This window comes from Rhipicephalus sanguineus, chromosome 11 (genome assembly GCF_013339695.2).
Source record: "Rhipicephalus sanguineus isolate Rsan-2018 chromosome 11, BIME_Rsan_1.4, whole genome shotgun sequence".
Taxonomy (NCBI): domain Eukaryota; kingdom Metazoa; phylum Arthropoda; class Arachnida; order Ixodida; family Ixodidae; genus Rhipicephalus; species Rhipicephalus sanguineus.
Window position 1 is genome coordinate 42,265,329 of NC_051186.1, and position 14,936 is coordinate 42,280,264.

Here is a 14,936-nt window from a genome sequence, read left to right on the forward strand (position 1 = left end):
TGAAGTCTTTTTCTTGTTACGCGCAACGTACCACCCCAGAGCATCCCCAGAAGCTGCCGATTACAGTGCAGTCGTTTTTCCCTGCCTTGGTGCATACTACAGGCTTGACGGACCCAAATGAAGGATCGGAATAACCACAAACAGAAAGAAACGATATTCGTGGATTTGCCTCAAAACAAAACACTAAACTAATGAAGAATACAAGCAGGTTACTGATGAGTGTGCCTATACACAACAGCCAATATGAGGCCGACCCGACATGACCCACCTTGGAAAAGACGTAAACAGGGGCGGCTCGACTGAGCCGACACTTCTCATTTTTGCGCCGACGCTGAAACACGAATACAGAGAGAGCGCTCGGAGCGCCACTTCAACGCGAGCGGCGGCTCTCCACGCAACGCGCTGCCGCCTTCAGCCACCGCACGCATACACCTTCTTTTTGCGCTTGATGACTTCTCTCTTCCCAAACACTACAGCAGCTTCGCGCGAAAAACGCCAGCAGCCCGGCGCGCGAGCGCATTCTCTTTCTTTCTCTCCCCCCCCTACAACCCCCCCCCCCTTGTCTTGGTTGCTACGAGGAGAAATCCCCCCCTGCGTGCCGAGCGAGCGCACCCCCCTCCTGCGACCCGTCAGTCATTCGCGCGCGACCAATCACGACAAAATGCTTCCGTGGCGCGCCGCGCCTAATCTCCTCCCCCCGGCACAGAACCGCGCCGGCGGCGGCGCAGTGCAGTCACCGCCCCCTCGCACCGAACTCCGCCGCCGAGCGGGCCGAGCTAGGAGAGGGGCGCACCGAGCTTGCTCTCCCCGCCGAAAAAGAATCCGCCCGGCAGGGAACTGCTGCTCGTCGACATCGGCGACCACGAATGCAGCAGTAGTCGGCGCGGTGTCGGTTCCGCCGATCCTGCTTCCACACGTTCGCTCTTCTTTTCCAAGCCCTCGCCAACGTAGGGACCCCCGCCGCATTACAACTCCCACCAACCGCTTCGCTAAAAGTGTGCGGCGCATCGCGCGCGCCTCACTCCGGCAAATCGACAGGGCCCCTCGTTTGGAGATTGTGACCTCACCGAACTGCCGTACTTAGGTTTGTTTCATAAGTGTGATCGCCGCCGTGAGTGTTCGAGCGCTGCGCGCGCGTCAGCGCGCGTGTGTTGAGGTTGGTTGGACGGTGGGGACCGCCTTTACTCCCTCCTTTGGATTTTTTCGACGACTGAGTTACCCGAACGCCTCAGTGAAAGCATCTTGGATCAACGCCGGCGCTCGGTGCATCCCTTCACCTGTCACGTGGTACTGCTGTGTCCCGTAGTCTGTCAGCTGTGCCGAGCGGAGCCGTGCGATATCGCACGGAGGGCAACCACTGTTTTGAAAGGAAAACGTGCGGCTTTCTGTGACGCTTCGCAAGGAGGGAAAGCTGGCAGGAACGACGACGGAGTTTGTGACACTCCCGTGTGCATCTCGTTCGCTGGTGTTTGAAATTACTTCGTACCTCGACCGGTGATCGGCGGTTGGCTGCTTCCTCGAATCGTCACATCGAAGTGTGCGTGTGAAGTGTTGTGCGGTTCATTTTTTTTTCTTCTTCGAGTGTAGGGGGCGGTTCTTCAGGAAGGTCGCGTTTAGTTGAGGTAATTGTTAATTAATTGGCTCTGTTTTTTCTTTTTGAATATTTTATTTCCTTCTTCAGGGGCAGCTAAGTATCGAGCTAATCACGGTGGGTTCACGTTGCGTTGGTCGATTGAACCTAGTGCCGCTGCTGTTCACTTGGAACACGGGCGTGGCGCTACAAGCGCGCTGGACTAAGTTCCTCATGTGTTCCAACCTGGTAATCGCGTTCCCTTTTAGGTGATTCGGTTCTGATCGGGTACCCCCCATTTTTTGTTCTCCATCTTTTCGGGGGGGAAAAGTTCCTATTTCTTTTTTCAAAATTTGTATTTATTTTATTACGTTTTTGTATCATCACATCAATCACACAACCTTCGAATTTTTATTAGCGCTCCTTTAAAGCGACAGATAAGTGTGCGTATCCAAGGCAGAAACAAAATTGAATACACGGTCTCCTCAAAATTTTCTCCAGCTGATTCGTGTTGGCTTTACTTTGGTTTAGGTTAGATTAAACCTGCGTAAGTTTTCCTTTGGTAAACTAAGCTGCTCTCTGGGCCAATCAACCACACAACGTGAACATCGGTAACATTTTTCTTTCTTTCTAATAAGTTAGTACACACGTTATACTGAGCTTATAAGTGAGACCTTGTGACACCGTTACCCTACATCGGGCGTGACACCCTGATTCCACTGTCGTCGACCAAGGAACCATCTTCGGAACGTCACCCAGTTCTTCAACTACACCACACCAATCCTCTTCGTGGTCCAACGATTGTGGGATTACTGTTTTTTTTTTCTTTCCGTGTCATCCATCCATCGCCTTCGGAAAAGGATCTCAGGCTTTCAGGAGGATCGCCGATTTGTGACCCTTGCTTCGCTGGGAACGTCGACAGTAGTATCTCGCATACCACCAGAACCCCGAAAAATAAAATAAAAGACCACCACCGCTGCTGATTTGTGGAAGAAAAAAGAAAAAATTTCGGAAGAGTTGACTGACGACGACTGCTGACATTGCCAACATTCAGAGAAGGTCCAGGAGTTTTAAAACAGCATCTAGACAAGTTGTGACCACGCCAGTCTGTGTGCAAGAAAGACATTAACACTGCAAGCGTGTGCACATTACAACTCTGACAGACCAAGAGACCTGTCTACCATTCTGAGACCGTCTGTGTGTGTTCTTCAGTCCTTGAAGAAAAAAAACGTCGTCATCCTCTTCAACTACAATAATTTTTTTTGTGCGTGTGTTGTGTTGTCGCCTCAAGGGTGCATCCGAAGCTCGCTGTCGCACCGTGTGTTGAACTGGTGTCCCCGAAACCCCGTGTTTTGAAAGATTACCGAGAGCAAACGCAATCCCCACACCTGGTTGTGTCTGTGAGTGTGCTTCGTTACACGTCATCTCCTAGTGTGTGTGTGTGTGTGTATTTACTGCACCGAACATCCATCTTCTTCGTCGATTTTAACTTCGTTTTTCGACAAGAAGACGTGCTCTCAACTCCCTCCCCATCGTGGTTAATAGAGTTCTGAGAAAACACAAGCGTCGTCAACCGTTTAGCTCGACGACGACCAATAGCCCCTGTTTGAAGAAAAAGAATCTTCGGGCTGTTCAGAAGAAGAGGAAGAAAGGGGGAGAAGGATTTCCCTGGCTGACGTCTTTGTGGTGTCGCTGTGTTGCTTGGCCCGTACCTCACTTCGGCAAGTTTTTGTGTTCACGACGAAGACTCGCCGGACCAGAAGGGGAGGTCAGGAAGGGTTCCGATTTCTTCAGCTTCTGTGTGGAAAGATCTTCGACCTTTGTGGAGTGTCGGTGCTTAAAAAAAATACGAAGAAAAAGATAATCGCTACGCTCCGGTTGACGACCAGAAGCATCCCACTGTGTTACGGAGAAGCTGTGGAAGACTAGGAACTTCCAAGGAGTCGGGATGGCACAACGGGTGAGCATGACTTTCTTGTTTGTGTGACTTGCTTTTTGACATTCCACCGCCGTAAGGTGTCCTTTTACGGTGCGAGTACGTTGTGAACACGTGTTCAAAAGTGTTTCCTGTACACGGTGGAACTTGAAGCCGAGCTTTTGGTAGCCGAGGTATTTGCAGCTGCAATGAATAAAAATTCATGATGATCTGGGTGCTTAGCATGCACTGTTGGTGTAATTAGGGTTGCTGTTTTTTCGAAGTTTGTTTGAACTTGGTTTCGACGAATCGTGGGCATGAACATTTTCAAGCTTGAGGGTCCCGATTCGTTAACAATTATGTTCACAAAAAGTCGTTTGAATACTGACAGCGAATTACAGAATGAACATAAGTACAATCTATGATAAACTGGAGGTTTACAAACTATTTTACTTGAACTTTTTCTCAAAGTTTCATAGGAAGAAGACATTTATGATTTGAATTCATGTTAACTCAATGTCAGTGTTTAAAATCCTAAATTTGCGAGAAACCGTAACTTGTGAGTAACCTTTGGTGCGCAGAAAACGTTGTCCAGTGCATTGTTTATATCTGCGAGACTGACGTGATTCATTGTCTTTTAAACAGATTTCATGCAAATGAGCTTTTTTTTTCACCAATCCATGTTGCATTTGATTGTAAAAGAAATGATGCAACCAGCTGAAAAAAAGAAAAGCTGGCTCGAGCTCGCGTACACAAAATCGGTACACGCCGAAATAATAAGAATGTCCGAGTACAGATTTGCTTGTGTGGCAATTTAGAAAGGTAGAGTTCCGCTTTAACTGAAGAAAGTGTCACACGATGAACTTGTTGGTCTTTTTATTTATGTAAGTTGATATATCAATTTATATATATTGATATAAATTGATGTTGATTTTTTATATCAATTGTTGTTTATATGATATAAATTGACTATTCTGTTTTACAACGTCTATTTTATAAATAGCGTGTTGTTTGCGTAAGAAGTTATAAATAATCGAAATGAACGCGCATCGACTTGTCGTGGGTAAATATTATCACCTCGTAACGATATACCAGAAGCAGACACTTTCATAAACGTTATAGTTAGCAATATAAAGTTTATAACTCCTTATTGCGTGAACCTTGTGCGTTGAGAGGTAGTTTACAAACACATCGAATAGCAATGACAGTTAAGATCATAGTCGTCTCATCTGAAGTGGCAAGAAGTTCACGTGTTTGCCGAGGATTTTGAACCTCCCTGCTTATTTATACACGCAGCACCGAACTCCTCGGAGTGATAGCCGATCTTTTCTTGTGTATATTCACGAACGCACACCACCATTCGCGTCGCTCTCGAAACCTAATTTTTATTTATCTTCAATTTATGAGCACTCTTTGGCCACTGTGCGGGAGAGGGTGACAACATGCAAGAAATTTCGAATGCAGTGCACTGGTAACAGTGATGATACGGCGTAAAACGATAACCCGAAAGAAAACAAAAGCAACACATTGTACGCGTGGCAATATTGCGTCGTCGAAAGAACGAATAAGTAGTCCTAGATGCACACAAAAATGTGTTAGACCATGACTTCATTTTTGTAGGGTAGAAGATCCTTGTGCATATCAAGGCGGTTTGGTGCATATGATGTGCAGGATAGGAAAGTTTATTTGTTGAGTGCTGGAATGGTTTGCCTGGCATATTCCAGAAAGGTATATTATGGGGAATGAAATGATATATAGCGTCTGCGACAGATGCAAAACACACACAAAAAAATACAACACTAAAAGAGGTTGCTGTTTGTTAAACCTATAAAAACGTGTCAGCTCCGCTCACGGCCACCACAGAAAGTTTGCATAAACATTCCGACCCAATTGCGCGTACCTATTATCATGACGTCAAGCACTTCTCGAGCGTTTCCAATAGTTAACTTTAACTATACAGACACACGTTTGTGTCGCAAGTGTCAGATCGGAAACTTGATCGTCCTGGTAAATTTCGCCAGCGATTATGATATCGCTGCTCATCCAAACGTGATTTGTTATGTAGTAACGCCGAACCTTTAGCTCTTAATATGCGTAGAATTTCCGTTAGCCGAGCAAATGTAGTTACGGTTCGAGCGGAAATCAGCTGGCATGATTTGACTGTCTTTCACAGATGAAAAGCATTCGCGCAGCGGTTCGGTGGGCGGAGCTTAATTGTTTGCTTAGGTTGTAACCAAGGATGAATAATTTAAATCCTCCTTGGTTGTAACCGACTATAATGTGCCGTGCGTCGATGTGCATTGCCTCGCAGGAAACCTCGGCATCACGTGACTTGATTTTTTTAACATTTCGAACATAGCAAACGACAGTGTAGAGGTTACAAAATTGCAGAATACAGTTTTGTAACCTGCAGTTTTGTCTGCAGTTTTTGCCGTGTTTTAACTTGAACATGCTGTACCAGCCCTCGGCTTTGAGAACTTTCGTTTGCAGTCATTCTTGAACTGTCATGTTCCAAGTATCGTGTTTTTACCTCTGGTCCTTGTTCTTTACGCCTGCCTCTTGACATTTCCATGACTCCACGCAAGGCCCTTACACGGAGCCTACGGCGCGTCTACAGGCGCAGTTTTTTCAAGGCACTCTCTTTATAGAGTGATGTGTATGGAAACAAGTCTCTGACTGTTAAACTTTTTTTCAGGCCCCATTCGCAGTACTTACGCCGACGAAATTTTGTCCGAATTACATATGCACTGATTGTTGCTGCAGCGTTATGAACAACTACAAAAAATACTCGGATGCTGACCCGAGGGTCGCGGGTTCGATCCCGGCCGCGGCGTTCGTATTTGAACGTAGGCGAAATGCTAGAGGCGTGCGATGCGAGTGCACGTTAAAGAACACCAGACGGTCAGGATTTCCGGAGCCCTCCATTACGGTGTGCCTCATAATAATATCTTGGTTTTGGCGCGTAAAACCCCAGATAATATTGTTACAGCATTTTTAAAACGTAAGAAAAAAATTTAATTCTGAGACCTCAGAATTCAATATCGTAGTTATGACACATAAAACCTGTTTGACGCGCCATAACACGTGTTTTACGTGGTAGTTATAACACGTGTCATAACTACCATGCCACTAAGTACGCTGGCTTCTTCTTCCTCTTTTTTTGCATTTCGTGGCCGGGAATCGAACCCGCGACCTAGAACTTGTAAGCAGCGCGAATTTACAAAATACTCATTAATTGCGACGAAAGCACTGGTCGCAAGAAACAACTGGACAAGACGCTTTATTCGCTAGAGAAGTCTGTTGAGCAGGCTTTAGACGTAAACAAGGTAACTGCGCATGCGCTGTACGAAGCAGGGGTAACCGAGAAAGATATAACGTTAGTAATAATATATGGGGCTTCACGTGCCAAAACCACGATATAATTACGAGGCACGCCAGTAGTGGAGGGCTCCGAGAAATTTTCGACCATCTGGTGTTCTTTAACGTGCTCTGACATCACACAGTACACGGACATCTATAATTTCGCATTCATAGAAATGCCACCACCGCGGCCGGGATCGAGCCCGTGACCTTCGGGCCAGGAGCCAAGCACAGATAGAACGATGGGTTCCTCTTCGTGAAATGTCCGAAAAGCCACGAAAAAAAAGTGACAATAAAAATGCGAGCGCCTTATCGTGTAGAGCACAAACAAAAACGATGGCTGACGCATACTTCATTTTTCTCCCCTAATCATGACAACAGGCCTCTGTTGCATACGTCTAAAATGGATACTCATGCATCCATCTAGACTGAATAACGAGTTCCCATGATCTATCTTGCGGCGTTAAAAAGAACGTGGCTTCTTTACGAGGTTGGTGGACAGAATTCATTTTGAAACACGCCGTGAATGCGAGTTGTGTTCACGGCGCAGGTGATTCCAGGCTCTGTGTTGTGTTTCTCAGAACTTCGAGACGTCATCGTGACGTCGCCAGTCCTCGCGTGAAGTCTTTATTTCTGCGTCGTCTCTTCGAGTGACCCCGTGTCTTTTTGCATCTCTGTTGTGTTGAGTTATTTTTGTTTCTTCGCCACCACCGCCATCTTGTTCTCTTTGCTGCAAGCGACGAAAATGTCAGCGGCTGTTGTGCGGGAGACTGCGCCGCCGGGGCGACAGGCTGACATTTTGCGCAACTGCACAGAAAAGCCGAGACGGTGTGTACAGACGACTGTCTTGCAATGATAAAACGCGTACACCTTGCCACACTGAGATAGATAGACTCATAGATAGACAGTGACAGATATGTATACATAGATGAATAGACGGAGAGAAGGAATAATATAATTGTGGGGGTTTTACGTCCCTGAAGCACGATATGATTATGAGGGACGCCGTAGCGGAGGGCTTCGGAAGTCTCGACCACTTGGGGTTCTCTAACGTGCACCTATATCTAAGTACACGGAGGACCTCTAGCATTTCGCCTCCATCGAAATGCGGCCGCCGCGGCCTGGATTCGTGCCCGCGACCTTCGGATCAGAGAGAAGGAAAGAGAGGGAGTTATTTATGAAGAAAATAACAGGAGTGAGCTTAGCCTCTAAAGAATGAAAGGAGATTAACCAGAGGAGATGACTGGTTGGCTAGCCTGTACTACGGACGAGGAACCAATAAGGTTAAAGGGACACTATATATAGGAGGTATTCACATGACGTCATCCGCGAGCGTCAGTCGCCATACTCGTGGTCGCACGCGCAGACTTCATCGTCAGATTACACAATCAAAGCTCTCGGCAGCACGTGCTGTTTTGATATTTTTACTAAGAAAACGGCGTAGTGAAGTGCAGCACCGCTAAGCGTCAGACTGTGATATGCCGGATCGCTCAACGACGGCGGCTAGCGGCGTACTCGCTGGTGCTGCCTGGCGGGAGGAGCACAGTGATTACCTCGAATAGAGAGAGAGAGATAAGATTCTTTAATGAAATGCCCGGAGAGGTTAGCCTGGTTTGTCGCCTGGCTTGCTACTCCAGGTGTCGGGTGATAGAAACACAAACGATCTCATTGGCATTAGTAAGTTACGATTTCACTATGCCAAAAGTGCCACTCCGCGCCGTTCAGAGACGCTTGGTCCAACCAGAAAACGCACGAAAAGCGTTAAAACAGACGGCAACCCCACCTTTCAGGTTCCGGCACCGACTCTCCGTGACGTCATAGATTTCGACGGCCGTTCGCTGCAGGGCTTACATGATTATCGGTAAATATGAATTGCACTGTGTTGTGGGCTAGCCGGAGATTTAGCATGGCGGTTCAGAGAGACGATTTTATTGAGCAATATATGCAAAAGAAAAACACTATAACCATTCACGTCACAGACATTCGGGTGCTTTGTTTTTGGCGCAAAGTTAAATCAGTGAGAATTTCCTCTTGTAGCGAACAACCCATGATACCGAACTTAGATAAGAGAGGTCTCAAACATCGAACTGTATTTCTAAACTTGTTTTAGTGCATCACTTTGTTATGTACATTTGTCGTCTGCGTAAATACAGGCACTACAGGCTTTAAAGGCCAACTCCGGCGATTTTTCGAGGTCGATGGATCTCAGTGAAATTCGCTGGGTACGTTCCTTTGCACGTTTCCATCATTTATGCCAAATTACAGGCTTGAGACGTGCGCAGATTGTTTGCAAATGAATTTTAAAGGTTGTCTGCAAACGCCCTCCTGGCTTCCCACAATTATTGGCAACATTGCGTCTGTGACGTCAGTGTTGGCAAGGCGGCGGAAGTGACGCAGCCGAGCGCACCGCTAACTTCGGCGCTTAGGCCGCTACAGCGAGCGTCTGCTGTGCACAAGGCGACAGACAGCGTTGGTTTGGCCGGCGCTTCGCTGGTCGTCCCGGCTGTCGCAGTTTTCATACTCCGCGCCGGCGTGACCGGCATGCCTTGCACGACTTCCGGTTCGTTCGTAACAACGTCTACGGCAGTACACTCGGTTGGGTTTCGGTTTCGGTGTTGCGCTTTTTTGCTTATTTAAAATTATTCTCCAATTTGCCGAGTATTTCTGCTATCGGGCCCGTAACAGGAGCGTCTCAGGAACATAAAAGCACCATTACTTTGACATGGCCAAAAAATCGCCGGAGTTGGCCTTTAACACCAGTATCTATGTATCGTGTGTACTCGATGACAACTTAGGAATTCATAGCAGGCTCTATGGACGACAGCACCTTGGACTGAAATACGCTGTTACACGTTTGTAAGAGAGCCGTGCCAGGTGTAGTATACTTTCGATGAGTATAAGTGTTGCATCGATAACGTAAGTATTAAAAAAATAAAAGTTCGTTGTCTCTGACCAAAATATACGTCTTCTTGTGAGTACGGGTACTGGACCTCTCACAAAAGTCTGCCAGGACATTCAAGTTCGCCACTTAAAACTTGCGACGCCAGTGCGTGTCCGCCTGAATTAGGGGCCCCAAACGCTCGGAAAGTTGGCGCGTGAATCACAGTCAACCAGATCTCGCTGTAGACAGACAGTCAAGTGGACAGCAGATAGTACCATTCCTACATGAACAACATGGACTGATGAAAAGTCTGTAGACACAGAAGTCCGAAGCGCAGATATCGAAATCGGAACAATACAGAAAGCACTAACATGGCCCATGTGCAAGGATGACACGCGAAATCGTGAGGCGTTCCACGTTTATATTGGTTCAATAAACTCCTTTGTCGCCCCAGTGACTCGACCTTGGCGTATTTTTCGCCTAAAGGCTTAGTTTCCTGCAGTATTTATATACTAGATGGAGCTGTGGCGCCGCCATCGTTTTGCCACCATGGGTAGTACATGGATCTGTCTAGTCTTAGTGCTTGTGGCTTCGAGAGAATTTCTGGTTTTGTTTATTGTGTTTCGGCTTTTGCTTCGGATAGAACAATTAGTGGCTCGTTATGAACCTCGTAAGGTGAAGTGGGACCGCTGAACTCTTTAAATATTTAAGTTTTAAAAGTGAAAATGCCACACAGAGCCGAAAGAACGAAGCTTAGGCAAATTCTTGTGCACTCATCAATCTTATGCTGGCTGAATCGCCACGCCTTTCAGCTCCCATGGACACTAACGCCACATTTTCCTCTAGTGTACTATTATGAAACTATGTCTGTAGGGACGGCCTAATGCTCTCCCATAATTGAGTACTTCGTACTTTAAATTGCTAGTACTTCGTACTTTAAATGACACGACAAGTCGCACGTAACATTCATATCGTCACAGCTAGGACGGACACACGCAGAAAAAAAAAAGTGTCTTGAGCTAGAAGTATTCGAGAAAGCTTCCATGCAATCTTGGAAGTGGTCATACCATTAGCGAAGTAACCTTATCAGTGGCGCAGAGCATTTATGAAGAAAATAAAAATACACTATTTCACGATTCGCGCCCACGGCGTCCGCATTTTGATGGGCACGACATGCAAAAAGCACCCGTGTGCTTATAGACTTAGGTGCACGTTGAACAACCTCAGGTGGTCGAAATTCGAAGTTCCCTTCACTTCAGTAACTAAGGAGGCATAACAGGAGTTCAACAACAGAGGAGACGTATTAGCAAATGGCGCAGTGGAGCGGAGAACTTGAGTATCATCCACATAGTTTGTCAAAAAAGCGCCTCATGAGCGTATAAAAGTACAACAGTCTCGAGAGTGGGTACCTCTTCCTAAAGGTATAGTAGGAAACGTGTATAGCACTAAAAAAAAAAGTATGCGTTACTGTTTTCGGTGAATCCTGACGGGCCACGTATATGACTCCTTGAAGTGAGTCATGTGCGTGGCAACTCAGAACTCACAAAAAATAGGCAAATGACTTTTTTTTCTTAGAGTGCTATTGAGTATAGTTAACGTCCACTAATGACGCCAGCTCATTTCCCCACTGAAATTTTAAGCAAAAGCGAAGCCCATGAACTCCGGTCACTCATGTAGCTGCACTTGAAACCAGGGCTGCAGGGGACCGCACAACGTCTCTCCCCTGGTCAACCCAACCGACCCGACCGCGAAAGAACGAAAACATACAATTACAAAACGAGCAAACGAAACGAACCGAGCAGAAACAGTTCCGTCGTTTCGAAGAAGGCATATGTGCTCCCAGTTGGCAGCCCGACGAAAAAAGCCGTGAGCCGTAGTAGGTCTGTCCTCTAATCTAAAGCGCTTTCGCCCCCCTTTTTCGATAACAAGGCAGGACGCGACGGGCGGTTGCGAGTGCCATTTCATTTTGGCCTCGGAAAGGTTCGGTTACGTCCCTCTTTACGCCGTGGCTTTCAACTCTCACGCCTCCTTTCCCCCTGTACCTCCCACGACCGCGTACCTCTTCGCACTCCCGCGGTGCGTCGCCCTTATCGCCGCCGTGTGGACGGCGTGTTGACGGCTCTCCATGTTTGTAGGACGTTCGTTTTTCGTTTTTCCTCCTTTCTTTTTTGTCGTGAACACCACCTATATATGCACCTATACCTTGTATATCTATCGCTTTAATATTGAAAAGACCTCCGCGATAACGTACAAGTCGGCTAAAATACTTTCCCGGTGTCTCCACTCCCACGTGACTACCTCACACAGCGCCATCTTGCGACAGTGATGACCACGATCATTATGGCATGTTTACGGCTCTCCAGACATGACCTACGAGTTGTTAGTTTTAACTTCTTTTTCTTTTTTCCTTGCGAGCTGCCACGTATATGTATACAGTTATAAGAGGTACAGTCGGCCACAAAATAATGCGGACCACGCGAGCGCTTGCCGAAATTGGAGTCTGCACCTTGTAGTGCCGAGCCGTCTGCTGCCGAGAGAATGTCTCTGATTCGCCAGAGCGCCCCGAGTGCTCTGCACTCCGCTCGCATAGACGTTATTTGCATGCGTTTACGATCACATATGTGTGCATAGTGTTTTCATTACTTCTTTTCGACAAACCGGACTGAACGACAAGTTATGACTAGTCTCAGACAATGCTTTTAGACAGTGCTCTTGTCATGACTTTGCAGTGTCGTTGCAGACTCTCTCCCTCTCTTTCATTCTTTCGCACCCCCTTTCCCCTTCCCCAGTACAAGGTAGCCACCCGTAGTTCTTCCTGGTTAACCTCCCTCTCTTTCCTCTACCTTTCTTTCTCTCTATTGTGTTTGTTTTTCTTGATTATTTCGTCAGTTGGGCATTTTATTTCGTGATTTTGAGATAGACTAGGTTTCTTACCAAGCCTACTCTTCTGCGTTTTCACATTAAAATACAAAAAATACTACAGGTTCACTGCACACTCATAACCATGCTATCAACTTCGTCGATAAGAAAGTACAGACATGTAGATACGTGCCCTTTCTCGACACGGCCCACTTTAATCGAAAATTGTTTCACAGCTTCGCCCATATACGTGCGCCTCTCCTCGTCTCATTAAGTAATTATGTGTAACAACTATTGCGGATCCAAATTAGACTCATTATATAAACCGTATGCCCGGTAGCATCCACAAGCAGCTGCCTTCAAATTGCGCAGAGTATATATATATATATATATATATATATATATATATATATATATATATATATATATATATATATATATATATATATATATATATTAGCTGCCGGGATGATGTACATATAAGGCACAGGGGAAAAAAAATGGGTGACAATTAGCGGCTATATATATAACTGTGTTCGTCGCGCTCTTTCCTCATTCAGTGCAACTGCAAAGACCTATCTGGTTTTCAATTAAAGTGTAGTTGGGGTGATTTGTGTATCCCTACGATGAATCCAATTTGCGCAGATTTTTCATAAGCAGTACACAGCGATAGAGGGTCTAGACCGCTTTATCTATTCTTTCACAGCGTCGACTCTAATTGGCACCAAAATGGCCGCCGCTGTGGCTATACCCCCGCACAGCGCATGCTTCTGCGGTATCGCGCCGTGTGCAGAGTTGAAGCAACAGCGGCGGCCATTTTGGTTCCAGCTAGAGTCGACGGTGTGAAAGAATAGATAAAATGGTTTCGACATTCTATCGCTGTGTACTGCTTATGAAAAAACTGTGCAAATTGGATTCTCATCGGAGGGATATCGTTGCACTAGTGCCGCACCAGTGCTGTGTTGTTACACCCGTGCTACGGCGTACTAGGATACAGTATATTGCTGGTGCTACAGAACACCCTTGCACTCAGATATAGGTGCGCATTAATAAAGAACCTCAGGTGCACGAAATCGATCCAGATTGGCCTAACTACGGCCTGCCTTATAATTGTGTCGCGGTTTTGGCGCATAAAAGGCCAGACTATAGTAATATTTCCCCACCGTAGCGGCATGTGCGTTCCTGAATAATTTCTGTCTTTTATTGTTGCTAAAGTGTTTCCTTCCTCTATACTTTTCGTTTGATTCTACATGAAAACTTTTTTTTAGTGCGCAGAATGCTTGAAGAATAGAGGTTAAATTAAGACAGAGCGCACTTATTCTGATTCTGCAGTGGTATCACAACAGCTTCTCTGCTAAATAATTAGAAACAAGAAGCCTATACTTACCCTACAAACGAGAAGAAAGTAGAAAAAAAAACGAAAAAAAAATAAAACAAACGGTCATTCGTATTTAGGGGACTTTCTTAGTCAAAGAAGGGAAGATCTGTTGGAATGTCAGCCATAAAAATTAAAGTAAAAATACTATCTTACGAAATATGTGGGGCAGCAGACATTTTTTGTTAGTATAATATAGTACGTACACCTTCGTTAAGCGTTGTAGTAATCGTTTCAATCAATCGTCTTCGCGCCCTTAACGGCAAACAATTTTTGATGCTTGTTTTCGTTTTCTTTTTAATTTTTCATTAGACGTCTTTCACACACACTTACCAAAAGTCGCGCGTATTTTTTTGTGCGTTTTTTTTTAAATTTCTGACGTGCGTACATGTCTGTGTCTATATATGGGCACACAAATGGCGACAAAGACGACGCTGACAGCTCGTGCCCTCTCTCTCCCCCTCCGACGTTGTGTCACAAGATATGTCACGTCCTGTCACATCCATCGTCCAGGTCAGAACCGAGAAGACAGCTCTGCGTATAGTCATACATATTTTTTTTTATTTATTTCATAAATAATCGCTCACAATAAGAGCGAAAATATTCGCATCTCGACAGGCAGACAAGTCTAGACGTCAGCTTTTTTTTAGAACTTCCAGTAACACACTGTGCTCCGAACACTTAAACCGCACCTGTGTCTACGCCGAGATTTCAATAAGAACAACAGAAAAAGTTTGAAACCTCGAAAGATGTTCCAAGTTGAATGTTCGGTTCGCTCTCGTGACGTGACGCGACGAGCCGAAACGTGATTGGCTGTCCGCGCGTGGTATGCAAGTCTCGTCTCTTTTCGACTTTGACGGGTCGACGCGTGCTGTGCCCTGCCGTAATTGTATTCCCATAAGTATTCTATTTAGAGGTCATTGAACACGGCAGTATCGATACCTTACTGTTCATTGGCGTGCAGTCGAGTTAAACT

General features: G+C 45.9%; 1 protein-coding gene and 1 non-coding gene across 2 annotated transcripts in view; both read left to right on the forward strand.

The window, feature by feature from the left end:
* Positions 1 to 737: 737 nt before the first annotated feature.
* Positions 738 to 14,936, forward strand: part of LOC119374983 (homeobox protein homothorax) — a 348,064-nt gene continuing 333,865 nt past the window's right edge. The window contains exon 1 of the mRNA XM_049411114.1: positions 738 to 3,530. Within this exon, the coding sequence (XP_049267071.1) occupies positions 3,519 to 3,530 (12 nt within the window). The 5' untranslated portion in view covers positions 738 to 3,518. The remainder of the gene's footprint in view (positions 3,531 to 14,936) is intronic.
* LOC119375671 (U6 spliceosomal RNA) lies at positions 10,051 to 10,149 on the forward strand. The gene has a single exon (XR_005180420.1). It is a non-coding gene; the product is annotated as a U6 spliceosomal RNA (small nuclear RNA).